Source organism: Scylla paramamosain, chromosome 5, assembly GCF_035594125.1.
Source record: "Scylla paramamosain isolate STU-SP2022 chromosome 5, ASM3559412v1, whole genome shotgun sequence".
Taxonomy (NCBI): Eukaryota; Metazoa; Arthropoda; class Malacostraca; order Decapoda; family Portunidae; genus Scylla; species Scylla paramamosain.
Window position 1 is genome coordinate 22033045 of NC_087155.1, and position 16612 is coordinate 22049656.

Below are 16612 nucleotides of genomic sequence, written 5' to 3' on the forward strand. Positions count from 1 at the left end.
GGCAAATAATTAATTCCTTACAACATGTGCTTAGGGAGATTTACCGAGCATAAAAAATGGCTACATCACATCCTTTCTCGCTCTAATGAATAATCAATTACGTAACAGCAGACATTTATAGGGATTTAGTGAGCACGGGACGGCAGGTAACTGAGTGCGTCACAGTAGAGGCGGAAGTGGCAAGTGGCTCTCACTCGTACAGACCTGGCGTGAGCAGTGATCGGGCAAGATGACTGGGCGAGGGCTGGCGCGGCGGGAGGTTGATGGCTACGCTGTCCCGCCACTGAAGAACCAAGGAAGAGGAAGGGAAGGCCACGCTACTCCATCACTAAACCATATAGAGGGAAGGAACAGAGGCAGGACGAGGGAAAGTAGGCTGTGTGAATCACTAAAGAGGGGGTATATGGTTCTGGGACCAAGGAGGGAGGATATAAAGGTGTCCATATCTCAGTCCTGGGGAAGAAACAGGTATGGCGATGTGGGACATTTCTTTAGGTCTTCTTAAGGGAATACAACAATGGTTTCAACAAATTTTGTTAAGTAAACGCTTGTACTCTGTGTTCATTTATCTATTTTAATGCCTTCTTCTTTTAGTAATGAAGGGAGAATCTCTCTCTCTCTCTCTCTCTCTCTCTCTCTCTCTCTCTCTCTCTCTCTCTCTCTCTCTCTCACACACACACACACACACATACATACATTACTACACAAACAAACAAGCTACACAGTGTCATACCAGCACGACCCTTGCTTCTCTAATGGCTGAGGGGCAGAACCAGGGCTACAGGAGGTCGAGGCGAGTGTCCTTATAACGAACCTACATGCTGCTTCTTAAAATGTAACCTGGCTATCACCTGAAATTATCCCATAGTTTTGTTTACTTCCATCTGTCCCCCACTGCTTCATTACACGAGTACACAAAGCATCACAGCAGCTCCCCGTAATAACACTCCCCGTTTGGTTATGCAAATAGAGATGCGTGTCAGCTGAGACACTATATATGCCATTGTGCCCACTGCCAATTAGCGCTCCTCACCTATACTGACGCGCAGGTGAGCCTCAATTACTGCCTCTCAACCTCTGCCGTCAGAGAATAGCGTCAGGTGCTCTAAGTGGCACATACTTTAATTTTTGTTTATGTCTGAGTAATATGTGATGGCTACATATAAAAAGCTATATTCTTTCTCATTAATAAAATTGTCTAGGGTTACGCTAATGAAACATTGAGTGTCACAGTCATTTGCAGTGTAAGGGTTAATCAGCAGTTTTCGAGAGACTCTCATAAGCGTTTGAATTTATTGTATGTGCCTACAATATACCGAAGCATTCATCTATGCCCTTGTCAGGAAGTGAACTATCCTACCTCGTAAAGGTCTGTAATTGAAGGGAAATTCCAGCACCTGAGTGTAATATTAACTTATGTTGTAATAAAACAATAATCCTTCCCTAACACTGCCACTGCTGTGATGTATGTGGTGATGCAACAGACTCACCACCACCACACCACCACCACCACTACGCTCCAGCAGCTGCTCTCATAAAAACGCACGTTCTCTCCCCTGAATGAGCCTAATTTACAACCGCCCATTCCATCCCTTTACGCCTAAGTGGGTTATGTGTCAATATTAACTTTCAATGGCCGTCACCTGCCATCAATGGGGCTGCTACCCGTTGTCCCCGTGTCCTTGGCACACACCACCATCACCACATCGCCCTGTCACTGCCGCTCACTGCCACTCACTTAAAGCTAATGGCATAATGAGAGCATTCTCACTCGTGCATGAAAGATCAGAGGGATGGAGTGATTACTACTGGTAAAGCAGCAACTAATATTACTGTCACTTGTAAAATATAGCTATGAAATAAATGGTTCTTGGTATATACATTAACTAGTAATTGGAACTCTCTCTCTCTCTCTCTCTCTCTCTCTCTCTCTCTCTCTCTCTCTCTCTCTCTCTCTCTCTCTCTCTCTCTCTCTCTCTCCTTCAACACACAAAAGACACTAAATATGACAGTTGAAATAAATGCGTCCTGGTATACACAATAACAAGTAACAAGAACTGAGGGGAGCTGGGTCATTAATGGACAGAGGCAAACTTTTCTTTTCTCTCTTTCCCCAAGCAAAAAGACTAAAAAGAGACAATTGATAAAGTAAGAAATGCAGGAGAAGCTAAATTGGCCAAATGCTTTCTTTCTTCTCTTATATTTTTTTTCTCTCTTTTTTTCTGAAAGTGGCGTTATGACCGATTTTTTTTTCTCTCTTCTTTTTTCTAATTTTTTTTGTTCCTTTGGCGGAACTTTAAGCAAAACGAAAAGAAAATACTATGAAAATACCAAAATAATCCAAAAAAGTCTTAATATAGCTATCTTTTGCATATTTAATTTTAGCAAAACACACACACACATACACACACAATATCCATGTTACCAGGCTGACGCTTAGAGAGGATTGGTTGCCGTTCTGTTGCTTGTAAACTATCCTCTCTTCTTTTCGTATAATTATATTACATTAGGATTATGTGGTAAAAAGAAATTATTTCTATGCAAGTTGAACCTTTTTCTATCATTAAGCGATTAATTTCAGTTTGCAATGTAAATTGATGATAATAATGTTATCTTTTTGGTATATACGAGGAATTATGCATTCATATTGTCATTATTCATGATTATGTACAAAAGATACAATAAATTTGAAACGTACTGAATCCCTATATATATTTTTCATTATTATTTAAGCGATTAATTATGTTTTATACAAAAAAAAAAAAATTATTAAATATAGCAGTCTGAATCCGCGCGTCGCCTCGTCCCCTCGTTAATATATTCTGAATGGCGAAATTATTAAACAGGAATGTCTGATGGATTCCTATCGCCGCCAGATAAGACAATGTTATTCTGTTTTAAACTGCGACCAGCGATATTGTGTTGGATTTCATCTCAAATGTGCAAATTCCCCCAGGTAATCAAGGCAGGAGAGACTTTTTACAACTTTTTCTTTCCTTCTTTCTTTCTTTTCATGTATTTATTTTTCTATGTAGAGAAAGAAGGAAAGAAAGAGAGAAAAAAAAAAACGATGAAAATACCCGTTTAATTGCTGTTCTCATAAAATTAAACGGAAAACGTTTCCAATACTATTCCCTCCACCCCTAGTTATCCTCCCCCCCAACTAGCTTGCCCCCTCCCCTCATCTCCTCCCATCTCCTCTGCCTCCCTCACCAACCTGACGAGCCAAGCGGGTGAGGAAGTAAACAAGGAAGACTAATGACCAGGGACGTGAGTAACCTTTACCCAGACACCCTGACATTCTAACTTGCCGACGTGAGCTGCCTCAGAGGGACCGTGCGGCCCGCGGTCTCCTGCCTCCTTGCGCTCCACCAACTCTTAAGGACCATATTCTGAAACACTTTTGGCCGCAACTTTTATAAAGGTCTAGTTGAAGTTACACAGGTTTCTAAGGATGTTTTTACGGTACTGATGACAGATTAACAGTATTTCTATAGTATGAACAATAGAAGCACTCTTGAGAATCCGATTAATATGGTCCTTTCCCTAGCATAGCCCAGGTGCTTTATACAGGGATATCCACTGGTAGGCCTAATGGTTTGTATCTTTCCATTTTTTTTTTGTGTTATGTTGTTATGCCACTGCTCCTCGTCTCTTTCCTCAGCCCTCCAATCTCCACTTTGTTTATCTCAGCCTACTCCTCTACTCTCCTCATCTCTCAGCTCTTCCCCGCTTCTCCTAGACCACTCACCCCAATCACCTCTCACCTCTCCTCGCCCACTTTTTCTTATGTTCCTACGTCTCTTTCACAGGCTTCTAGTTTCCATTCTTTTGCTTACATCAGTCCTACACTACTTGCTTCTATACTCTTCCCATTCCTCAGCTTTTCTCGGCTCCTCCTAGACCACCAGCCACTCACCACTCACCACTCGCCTCTCCTCGCCTCATCTCTCACCCATCTTCTTTTCTCATAACCTGCCTCTCTGCTCATCTCATCTCTAAGCCCTTTCTCGCACCTGCCTGACCAGATTAACCATCCACAGCGTCACTCCTCGCCTCTACATCTCAACTCTCTTTTCTCGCACTCTAAGCCACCCCACCTGCCTCTCTGCTCATTTCATCTCTAAGCCCTTTCTCGCACCTGCCTGAATGGATCAGCTACCCCACAAGGTCACTTCTTGCCTTCTCTACGTCTCAATTCTCTCTTTCCTCGCACTCCAAGCCACCCCACCTGCCTCACCAGCTCTCCTCTGCTTATTCCTCCAGTCAGCCAACCTGCAATCTGCCTTACTCCTCTTTCCATCTCTCCCCACGCCTCCCTCGCTCCTCCCAGTACACTAACTTGCTTCATCAGTTCTCTTTGCCTTATCATACAAGCTTAGTATTACAATGCTGAAATACACAAGGACTGAGCAAAAAATCGAGCCTGTGATAGGATGGCCAGTATTCTGAAACTTTTTGTTCTCTCATCACGATTATTTCCAAAGGCAACATAGATGATTAAACGGATTCTCGAGAGTATTTCTCCTGTTAATAATGTAGAAATCTTGTTAATTTGTCACTAGAACCATAAAAAACACCATTAAAAACTCGTGTAATTTGAACAAGAGCCTTTTGAATTTTATAGAGATGCGGTGCGTAAAGGTTTCAGAATATGGATCTATATATTATCGGAGCATTTCACCACTGAGCCTCCCTCCGAATACCCCCTAAACTTCTTTCCTTATTGCGAGTGAGAGACATCCACCCTCTTCCTGGATGGCCCCAACACCCGCCCACTTCCGGCATTAGCCATCCCCCTCTCCCAATCCACCGCAGCTCAGCCAGGCGAGGGACGAGGCTTGCTTGTGCCGAAAGGAAAGCATCTGCGAGTTTTGGTTAGGTTAGTTTAGGTTAGGTTAGGTTAGGTTAGTACATTTGTGAAGGAGTGGTCATGACGAAGCTACTGAGAGAGAGAGAGAGAGAGAGAGAGAGAGAGAGAGAGAGAGAGAGAGAGAGAGAGAGAGTCGGCATGATACCTAAGATGCAGTATTCTTTGGCGTCAGAGGGCTGCAGTAAATGACGGCGTGCCAGCGGGCGGAAGAACCTGCAATGCCGAACAGATTGGCCTTTCCCTCTCCATCAATTTTCAAACGGAAGGCGGCCATACTGAAGAACATATCGTCGGCCCCTGAGGATTTATGTTTGCGTCTTCTTTAATCCATCACATGTGCCATATCTGGGAAGCCTGCCAGCCCCAGCGGTCCGTGCACCGGCAGAGGTGGCTGGGGTGCTATGCAGGATCAGGGTTGGGAAAGGCACGAGAGACGAATACCTTGAACACTGCACAGGGCAGTGATTCTGTGTTTCATCTGTTTATAGTGAGATGGTATAACATTACTATCATTAGCAGTCATTCCTTATTTTACTCATCTCTTATTCCAGGTAATTCCCCTTCTTGTAGATACAAGTTACATATTACTGCACAAAGGAATGACAATATATTTCATCGGTTTATTTACATTGTGTGATTGAGGTTACTGCATGTATTATTGCCATCATTGACAACCATTTCTTACTCTACTCATTTCTTCCAGGCATTTTCCCTTCCCTTTGTAGATACACGTTACATATTACTGCCTTCCTTCAAAAGAATCTAGGTTTCCAAAGATATAATCTGCGTGTAATCTATGCTACAGTGAAGGCATTTGTTCAGTGTGTAAGGTGCCCTCAGTCTCCCTTTGTGTCCTCTTTCCTCATCAAGCCGCGGGTCACATTGTGCTGAGCCTCGCCCCTCGCCCTGTGTGCTCCCCATATTGTGACCCAGTGTTTCATCTCCATTGTTCGTTACTCGGTCGTGTTAACTCTACCCTCCTGCGGGGCTGAGGCGCAATTTTGGTCCCACATTCTTGTCAAGGAGAAGAATGAGGACTAGGCTGCCACGGTAATGACCAACACACACACGCAGGGAATTACCGACATTGAGTGAAGGTGACTATGTAGACTGCAACTAGTATTTGTCAGTTGCTCTCAGTGTTACGTACGCTTTTTTCCATCTCAACCTCTATATCTGTCCGTTCTTTTTTTTTTTTTATCAGTAAACTTAACCTAGGATTTATACTCCATCTTGAAATGAACATGCAAATACACTGATCCATTGTTAAATGCTATTGACTCTCAGTTGTCGTTTGAACGGTTACAATTCACGCTTCAAAAACTCACATTCAACTAACCATGGCCGTGACATCACATACCCACCCTACACATTTACAGGACACGCATTGTATCTCATAGGCCCCTCACACCCACCCAACACACCCACAGCACCACATATACCCACCCACACCTTTGCAACACATGCACTGTATCACGTAGTCTTCCCATACCCACCCAGCACACCCACAGCATCACATATACCCATCCACACCCTTACAGGACACACATTGTATCACATAGGTCCCTACACCCAGCAAACACACCTGCAGTTTTTTAACTCTGTGACAAGTACTCGTTTGTATTCACTGCAAATACAGCAAAGATAACGAAAATGTTATCATTGTTGCTTACCTTTTATGAGAATTTTCCTCCCATGATGAAAAGGTGCGCAGATATATCCTCCTTTTGAAACAAGAAAACATTCAGCTACCAGTCCTGCTTGCATCTTCTCCCTCTGCCGTCAGGTGGCGTACAGCTGCGGGCGGGAGGGTGCTAGTGTTCACGAGCACTAGTCCGCGCCTGCCTTGCGATAAACCTTGTGCTGTAACGTGTGTAGTCAAGACTCACATTCACATACGATGACAGAGTACAGTGCAGTGCGAGGGAAGCGAGGGACGTGCCTTATCAAGTGTGTACGTAGAGAGGAAACTGGCGCCTGCCCGGAGCTCAATGAGCACCAACTGAGTGGTAAGTACCGCTGGTTTGTTTGGGTGGTTATATGATTACCAGGCTTTTACAGGACGTTCCTCTTTCTTTAATGTTTATATGTGGGTTCAGCGGATGATGGATGAGTGGAATAGACTCGGTAATTAGACTGCAGGTGTAGAATCATTAGGGGGATTTTAGAGATAAATGAATGGACTGGGTAACAGTGTTTATTCAGCGTTGCCATATGTAGGCCTTCTGGCTTCTCTGAGATTCCTTCATGTTCTAACCCATATCGTGTTGCTGAGATGTGTCAGTCTATGGTTACCTGTATGAGTGGTGTAGTGATGGTAACAATGCTTAATTTAACTGACTTGGTTCTGGCTCGTGGTTTGTTTTCGTGATTCTACATGTATAAAGCCTCGATATTTTGCGTGCCTAACTGTAATCTTTGTTTAGTTTGTCATGGAGCCAGTTGACTTACTCTGTTGTCACTGTAAACACGTTGTTTATTGTTTATTGTCAAATTCCCTATTGACCACAAGTTGCAGAATCCTTCCACTGTTAAGTTTATTGTATTCCTCCCGCCCAAGTAGCGACATCTGGCACGCTCCAGGAAATAAATGCCGATGTTCAATAGATTATTTAATTTATGAGAGTACTACATTTCCTTTAACCATGTACCCTGTTTGTCAGTAAAACAATAGGATTAATAACATTTTAACGTCCAGCTGTAATTATGAGAAGCTGTTGCATAGCCAAATATCGTACTAGGAATGGATGTTACTTCTTCCTTCATTACATCTCGCTAGGCTTTACTTCTCACCCGTATCATAAAGTCATGCAGTTATGTATCTTGTATAGGAAACATGAATTGCTCATCCTTACCATATATTAGTCTCTTGGAGAACATGCATTGCTCATTCCTATCATATATCAGTCGTATAAGAAGCATGCATTTTTCATCCTGTCATATATTAATCAGGCAGATCTATAATTTTTCTCGTATAAGAGACATGCAACAATGCAACAATACTCAGACGAGGGAAATACAAGCACCTGATGGGGCTCGCTACTACCCAGTGGGACTAGAGTACGCGAGTTCGTCACCGAGCAATTTCGGCAAGGTCATGCGAGGCTCGGGAGGAACTGGCCATGAATTCTAGATGCTTTGGAACCTCTAGCAGCGATCTCGTACCTGCCTTTCTTCATATGTAGCTCTGCATGTGCAGCATGACGTAATAACTATTTGGTTTTACTTCCAATGCTAGGAAAATGTATAGTGACAGTAACAGGGATGAAAGAAGGAAGAAAGGGCTCATCTTGTCTTGTGAATTGTTTATTTAGTGAACTGCTTATCACAGACACTTGTATGCCTCCCTGTCCCCCTTATCTGACAGTCACGTGGAGGGAAATCTTTCAGGATACAGCACAATGAAAGAAATATAAGAAAAAGAAAACATATCGTCTCCTTTTTTCACGCGGGTGGCGATGGCTTAATATTTGGCAGCGAGAAAGTTGCGTGTTTTGTGGAAAAAGAAAAACCATGTAGTAAGGCTTTTTAACTCTCTCTCTCTCTCTCTCTCTCTCTCTCTCTCTCTCTCTCTCTCTCTCTCTCTCTCTCTCTCTCTCTCTCTCTCTCTCTCTCTCTCTCTCTCTCTCTCTCTCTCTCTCTCTGGAACACTTCTGCGCCGCATCTCCACCATTTTAAAAAAGGCTCAAGTTGAAATTACACGAGTTTTTAAGAGTTTCTGTAATTCTCGTGACTTATTGACAGGATTTCTGCATTAGTAACAGGAGAAAACTCTTGAGATACCGGCTAATCATTTCTGTGGCATTTGAAAATAGTCGCGGTGAAAGAAAACGGGTCTCTCTCTCTCTCTCTCTCTCTCTCTCTCTCTCTCTCTCTCTCTCTCTCTCTCTCTCTCTCTCTCTCTCTCTCTCTCTCTCTCTCTCTCTCTCTCAGCAAGTAGATACAGTAACACTCCGTAGGGCAACTTGGCCTAATGGGGATACATAATGCCAGCCCTGCGGAAGAAGCATGGTAAAAGAAACGGGGGAACTTCATAAGGTAGCTTAGCCAGGAGAGGGTACGGGGAAGTTTTGCTGCATTAGCTGGTGAAATATTCCTCTCAGCTCGTAAAATGAGGGCAGGAAAACCTCGTAATGTGGCGAAAATATATTATACTGTTATGTGTGTGTGTGTGTGTGGAAATTCATACTTACACATTTTTCTTCTTCATTTATCCCATGTTTTTCATTTCCCTTTACCATGTTGTTGATGTTGATGCTGCTGGTATATATATTATTATTATTTTTTTCTATTGTTTGTCAGGGTGGTGGCGATGATGATTTTTGGTGGCTAAAGAGATTGTGATGATGGTACAAAGTGAAAGGAAGTATTATGGTTGTGGCTGTGGTGGCAGTTGTGGTGGTGGTGATATTTTATGGTAATATTGGGATTTAGTAGTGGTCGTAATGGTATTGGTGATTGCGTTGGTGATAGTGGTGGTGATCTTGCCTCCAGTAGAACTTGGATGGTGATGGTAATGATGGCTAAGGTGAGGAAAAATGGAGTTCTTTACTGGTGATGAGTGGTGGTGGTGGTGGTGGTGTTAGTGAAAACATTGTCTGGAGAAGGTAGTCGCGTTTCTTTTACCAGTTGAGAAATTCAGTGGCATTTTCTTTAAAAAAAACAACATAGAAAGGAAGAAAGAAAAGGGTTGAAAAATTGGCGAGATCAGAAACTTCCTGTCAGAACGAGGTATTCTTTTTACTCTGCCAGAAGAGAAAGTTGAAACGGCGCTTCAGATCGTTGCTCCTTTCCCACTTCTACCTAACCTATAATATATATATATATATATATATATATATATATATATATATATATATATATATATATATATATATATATATATATATATATATATATATATATATATATATATATATATATATATATATATAACAGCCTGAAAAAATCATTTAATTTTTATTTTTGTATTCAGTGAAGCTATTTAGTCACCTATTGAAGTGAAATTGAAATTAATTATTTATCTGGGTAATTCATTAAAGATATATTCCATATCATGTTTAAAACTTCAAATGTCAAGGTAAACTAACCTGTTTAGAGCAAGGGAGGCGACAAAGCAAGACTCGCACTGTGGTGCCAAACACCACCAAAGCACCGGCAGCTTCTCTCCCACACTGAATACATGGCGTAGTAAAATAAACACCAGCACAAAGCCAATCTTTATTGTTGTCTTGCCCCGCCAGCCGTCACTTTCCCACAAACACTCACGCGCGCGTCCCCGGGTTTTGTCACAGCGTATGAAATTACATAGCAAGACTTCACGTATGTACTCTGTTACAGTTAAACGAGTCAGGTAGTGTGAGTGCGCGTGTCTATCATAGGCATATGATGAATACGTCAAACCTGTACAAAGGAAACACTCACCCGTGAAATTCTGCTTCATCCAAAATTACTCTTTATTTTCATTCATTTTTATCTACTCTGGTACAGGACTATATACAGGCTATGTACACAGAGCCGTTATTGTTTGGTTGGGTCAGGGGGACCGAGTCTCTATGGATGTGAAATGGCGTCACCCGCACCGTTTTCCACTCCCATAGATTCGTGGCAGGAAGTGTGGTATCAGTTATTATTTTGTTGTGGATGCTTATGTTATGTGTTTATTTGGGCGTGTTGTAAATCATCTCTATGTAAACAACCATAAATATAAATGTGAGTGTGTGTGTGTGTGTGTTTGGAAATAATTTCTCACTCTTATATACATGATACTTTCCATGCAACAGTACAAAGGATATTCTTATACCCTACATTACATACAATAATATGATTTTCTCTCTGTCTCTGGATTTATATATTATTTTCTCTATTCTTTACAAAAGATAAATATTTATATTTCTGTACAAACTTTCTCAAGTATTTATAATGTAGGTGTATGAACCCGCTACTCGTCGATACACAGACTAGAGTGAGGTGACTCGTGGTGGGAATCAACCAAGGGCTAGTGGAGAGGCCGAGCACCTGCTGCACCTGTGTAGTATTAGAGCACCGCTGATGAAGGGCGGCCACCAGGCACCAGGAACACCAACCACAGCCCTGTTGATACTAGGCACACCAGACACAACCTTGCTCCCAGCAAACGCAACCTTACTGACACCAGGCATACCAAACAGAACTCTACTGATCCCAGACACACCAAACACACACACCAACACGCATTACGTACTTGACACACCAAACACAACCTTAATGACTCCAGGTATATCAGATGTGATCCTACTTACACTAGACACACCACACACACACACAAACCAACACACATCTGATACTCCAAGCTCAAGTCACTTGATACCAAACACACCAAATACAGCCTTACTGATATCAAACACAACCTTATTAACACCAGACACATTAAACACAAGTCTGTTCACACGTTTCCACATTCAGTTCCTAACACACTCATTCCAGACACAAAACAAAACAACACTACACTCACATCCACAACTCATCCCCGCACACATTACAGACACGCGAGACCCGCTCACACACACATCTTGTCCATTTACTGGGCAATATGATCCTCGCTCTGTACTCGCCTGTCTTTCATGCCGGGCACGTAATAAAAATACTCTCGCTTTTCCCTCACACGCCAATACTATGCTAGCAGCTCCTTGGCCCGTATTTCGCTTTTCTTAGAGAGAGAGAGAGAGAGAGAGAGAGAGAGAGAGAGAGAGAGAGAGAGAGAGAGAGAGAGAGAGAGAGAGAGAGAGAGAGAGAGAGAGAGATGCCTGTGGTGTGCCTGGTGCTGCTGGTAGCGCTGCATAAGGTCTGGGGGAGGTGAAGAGAGACGAGACGTTCACACACTCACAGTCTCCTCCCCTCCGTCCTGCCTCGTGCCCCTCACCAGCCCAGCCGCCCTCAGTCATAATCGAGGACGTGTGGCTCGTCGGTGGTAAGGCAACGGATCCTCTCGTACAGCGTGGCCATAGGAAGCCTCTCATGCGGGTTCTTGCTCCAGCAGGCGACCATCACGCGGTACATGTCGGGCGGGCAGTTGTCTGGGCAGTTTAGGATCTTGCCGGCTGTGATTTGCGTGATGACCTGCGGGAGAGGCGGCAGGGGAAGGGTTACTGTTATGTGCGGCTATGTGTGCCCGTTATGGCAAGGCAGGCAGGGCAGGGGTGAGGGGTGGGAGGGGTGAGATGAAGGAGACAGGTTGGTATTTGAAGTGAAGGGTGGTGGGCGTGGCGTTACAGGGGAAGGAGGCATGACAGGGGTGAAGAGTGATTGTCATGGTGCCAGGGATGAAGGAGGCAAGGCAAGGATGAAAGGTGACAGGCGTGGTATTAGGGGTGAAGGGAACAGGACAGGGATGAAAGGTGATAGAGATCGTATTTGGGATGAAGGGTGGTTGGAAGCAGGATTTTCAAGACACACCCCTATGTATTTTTGAACTTGTCTTTGGACTTTTCTTAATGGATTGGCAACTTCAGAAGGATAGAAGAAGGTGAGGATTAGAAGTGAGAGATGCTAGAATGGCGGGTGAAGGATGATCAGAAGCGGGGAAGAGAGGTGGTGAGGATTATGGCCGTGTGTTATGAAAGGAGGGGGAGAGGGAGTCCTGATCCTGGCTGATACAGGAAGGACACAAAGAAAATCCACTACTGCTTGCTATTATCGACGCGGCGGAGAGGCAGAGATCCACGCTTGATGGGAAAAGAATCCCTTCCCTCCTCCTAATACTTGGGAAAGAGGATTGGGTGGCAGAATTGTTGGAAGAAGTTAGTAAACGGCATTGCTTACTACCTCGCTTCCTCCCACTGTGCAGAGCTTGGGTGCTGGCGGTATTAACCTGACTCCAGAAAAGGTGGATTTCATTGTTGTTTTTCTTTTTCGTATAGATGACACTGGCTAAGGTCTTAAAAAAGCTGAGTAAAAGAAGTGCTGTATGAATTATTCACCGTGGAGACGAAATACAAGTCAGGTAAAGAGAAAAATCTAATTGCCATTCCCTCCTTTCCTCACCTAAAAAAAAAAAATAAATAAATAAATAAAAAGAGTAGAAGAGGTGCAGTATAAGATATTCACTTTGATGCTCTGTTAAATTACAAGTCGTCCAATTTCAGCACAATTCACCTAATGGTAAGTGAGAATTTGGTGCCATTATTTCACAGACTTGATTACTTTCACAGCTGTTGCGTAACTTCATGATTTTCCTCGCGTACTCCGAAGGCTGCGAGCTCCGAGCCACCGTCCTGTAACCTTCACTGTGTAATAGGAGAATACCAGGCCCATCCAGGATCTCGATTGCGTTGTGTATCTGAATCTTCCCTCCTTTTTGTACCTTAGGGATCGGCGTCTAGTTACACGGTATTACACAACTTGTACAGCTCTTGGTCAGGCTCCTGTGGCTGTTTAAAATTCTAATAGCGCTGATACGCTTAGTGTGTGACGGTTCTCGACTTTCGCTGATATAAAAAAATCTTGTATTACTTCTATTTTTATCAAGGCACTTATACACGTGTGCGCTTTGGTGAGAGGAGTGTCATATGTCAGGGTGAGAGAGAGAGAGAGAGAGAGAGAGAGAGAGAGAGAGAGAGAGAGAGAGAGAGAGAGAGAGAGAGAGAGAGAGAGAGAGAGAGAGAGAGAGAGAGATAGACGGGGGCTGACGTCAGTGGCATACCTTATCCAAGTTTAAAAATAACACTCATCACAATATGAGAACGGGAAGATTATCTCCTTCACGTCTATTTAACCATTTTCTTCTTGCCAGTTCATAATATTCGTATATACGGACACACTGGACTAGGTAAGGGAGGTAAGGGCAAACGCGAAGAAAGGCGAAGTTAACATTCTTAGCCTCTGTCACTCCTGTGTTGCCCTTAAAGGTTTCTTAGATACGGCAGGTACGCAATACTTACCTCTGATTATGAACTACTTATCTGAAAGTTGCGCGTCTCCTCAGGTTACGAGCGATCTCACATGTCTTGATACCACGTCCTCGTGCACCTCTTATCTATACAATGAATAGTAGTTATGGTACAGTCGTGGTCAGAAATCAAATAATCTGCTGGACTTCTTCCGAATGTGTTCTGTTTTCCTTCAGTCTTTAGCCCTCTGATACAAATATGCTGAAAATCCCCTTACAACTGACAATTGACAGATTCTAAGACCTCTTTAGTGGCTGGCATCCTCAGTGGGCCTATTTTTTAGCCTGTTTTGTTGTCCTTGGCTAGAGGCGCTCTCTCGTAAAAAATAATCAGATTGCTTAATATTGAAGGAAACACAGAAGACATAGGATTTCCAGTGTGCATTGGATTTCTGACGATGACTGTACTAACTAGTGGCCTTGAAGATAGTCACACAATCCCCAGTGTCTCACCTCCTGGTTGGTGTAGCCGTACCAGGGCTGCTTGCCGCCCGTGAAGATCTCCCACAGCACCACACCGAAGCTCCAGATGTCTGACTCAATGGTGAAGCGGCGGTACAGGATGCTCTCTGGCGGCATCCAGCGCACCGGCAGCAGCGTGCGACCCCCGAACTGTTGGCGGCGGGGAGAGACGAAGTATTAGAGAGTGCAAGACATATTCCCGGTAGAAAGTGATGTGAGATGCTCCTGATGTGTTTTTTGTTAATAGTGGTGTTGCTGTTGCCGGCGGGGAGTGATGAAGGTTCAGAGAGTATAAAATGAAGATATCGGGTGTTCCTGATGTAGTTTGTCATAGTGCTACTGCTGCTCTTGTTAGTAGGGAAAGTTCTCTCTATCCTCATCAATATACAAATGGACACAAGCGTTATATTTTTAGAGCATTTAACATATTTTCACCGCAACACATTCCCTTCGTCGATTCCCTCTGCATATAGAGACGTTCTGGAAAGGAGGCAAGCTCTAAACACGGACAAATAGATGTAGGCAGGGGGGATTTGGAATACGTGTGCCTGCATTCCCTGCGTGTGGCGTTAAGGTGACTGGGAAGAAGGAGGGCGCAGTGTAGGACGCTCCCTTGGGAACCCTTGAGGAAAGAAATATAAAATGCCTATACTTCTTTTTCTTGTGTTGTATTATTGTATTATTGTTGTGCTGCTTGTGGGCATTTGTTCCATTTGCCTTTTTCTTCTTCGCTTTTATATTGATTTGTGTTTGTCTTTCAAAATGCCTACTTTTCTCTTCACTTCATTTATTTATTTATTTATTTATTTGGGTTTCTGATTCTCTGATGTGTACCACGTCCACGATTAAGTATGGTAGTGATGGAATAATAACAGTAAGATCATCATGCTAATCATTATCATCATTATCATCATCATCAGTTCTCACTATCATAATTATCAGCATCATCATTCTCAAACAGTCAAAGCCTATACATTCTCTCTCTCTCTCTCTCTCTCTCTCTCTCTCTCTCTCTCTCTCTCTCTCTCTCTCTCTCTCTCTCTCTCTCTCTCTCTCTCTCTCTCTCTCTCTCTCTCTGCATATTCTTTTCTTTCCTTCCTTTATCACTTACAAATAACGCTACTTTAAAATATCACTGCTGCTGCGTCACGAAATTTCTCACACACACACACACACACACACACACACACACACACACACACACACACACACACACACACACACACACACACACACGTAGATAGATAGATACTAGAACTGAATACTCGGGATAATGTTACTGAAATTATATAAAAGGTACAGAGATGATATGAGGCAGTGTTCAAATCGAGCCCCGTGTAGGAGTCGTTTTTATATTATTATTATTATTTCTGTGCAATTTGAACGTGGACGTTATCACATTATATTACATTCCGTCGCACATTACCACTCTCTCTCTCTCTCTCTCTCTCTCTCTCTCTCTCTCTCTCTCTCTCTCTCTCTCTCTCTCTCTCTCTCTCTCTCTCTCTCTCTCTCTCTCTCTCTCTCTCTCTCTCTCTCTCTCTCTCTCTCTCTCTCTGTGTGTGTGTGTGTGTGTGTGTGTGTGTGTGTGTGTGTGTGTGTGTGTGCACAAACAGCGAATTAACGTGTGTTCCCTATTAGTCTTTGTTGAGTCTTCCAGCTTAGACACACACACACACACACACACACACACACACACACACACACACACACACACACACACACACACACACACACACACACACACACACACACACACACACACACACACACACACACACACACACACACACACACACACACACACACACACACACACACACACACACACATATGTTTTCATTAGTGTTCATGGCACATAAGGGGGAACACTCTTGATTGATTCTCTCCGTACACACCTTCAATTATCACGTGTTAATATGACCATCATTCACGTCTCCTCTTCTGGCGAGTCCCAGTCCTCAGTAACTCTTTCAATACCAGAGACGATTGTCAAGCCTTATAATGCCCTCTATTGCCAACCACATGTATATCCTCCTACCTTTGACTTAAACCGTTTCAAAAGTCAATCCCTTGTTTTTCCTCCTATCTTTGGGTATCACTATTTCTAGAGGGAGGTTTCAAGGCAGCTCTCAAATTTCGGATGATCATTTTTTTTTTTTTCAGTACTCTGTAGGGACTGGTATCTTCAGTAGGTCTTTTTTCTTTAACGTTTTTATGGTCCTAGTCCAGTGTCCTTCTTACATAAACAAAGTAAGTCAGGATAGCGATTATGTGTGATTCGTTAGAGGTTAGGAAGGGCGTCCACTCAAAATAACGGTTCCCAAATACCAAACCAGACAGGCACAGTC

At 43.3% G+C, this 16612-nt stretch overlaps 2 protein-coding genes across 3 annotated transcripts in view; one reads left to right on the top strand and one right to left on the bottom strand.

The window, feature by feature from the left end:
* Positions 1 to 6506: 6506 nt before the first annotated feature.
* LOC135100959 (uncharacterized) overlaps positions 6507 to 16612 on the top strand; it is a 228424-nt gene continuing 218318 nt past the window's right edge. Inside the window, exon 1 of the mRNA XM_064004575.1 lies at positions 6507 to 6882. Coding sequence (XP_063860645.1) covers positions 6774 to 6882 — 109 coding nt within the window. The 5' untranslated portion in view covers positions 6507 to 6773. The remainder of the gene's footprint in view (positions 6883 to 16612) is intronic.
* Positions 10081 to 16612, bottom strand: part of LOC135100668 (high affinity nerve growth factor receptor-like) — a 74926-nt gene continuing 68394 nt past the window's right edge. For both annotated transcript variants that reach the window (XM_064003800.1, XM_064003799.1), the window contains exons 16-17: positions 14253 to 14411; positions 10081 to 11971 (exon numbers count right to left, since the gene is read on the bottom strand). In XM_064003800.1, coding sequence (XP_063859870.1) covers positions 11789 to 11971; positions 14253 to 14411 — 342 coding nt within the window. In that variant the 3' untranslated portion in view covers positions 10081 to 11788. The remainder of the gene's footprint in view (positions 11972 to 14252; positions 14412 to 16612) is intronic.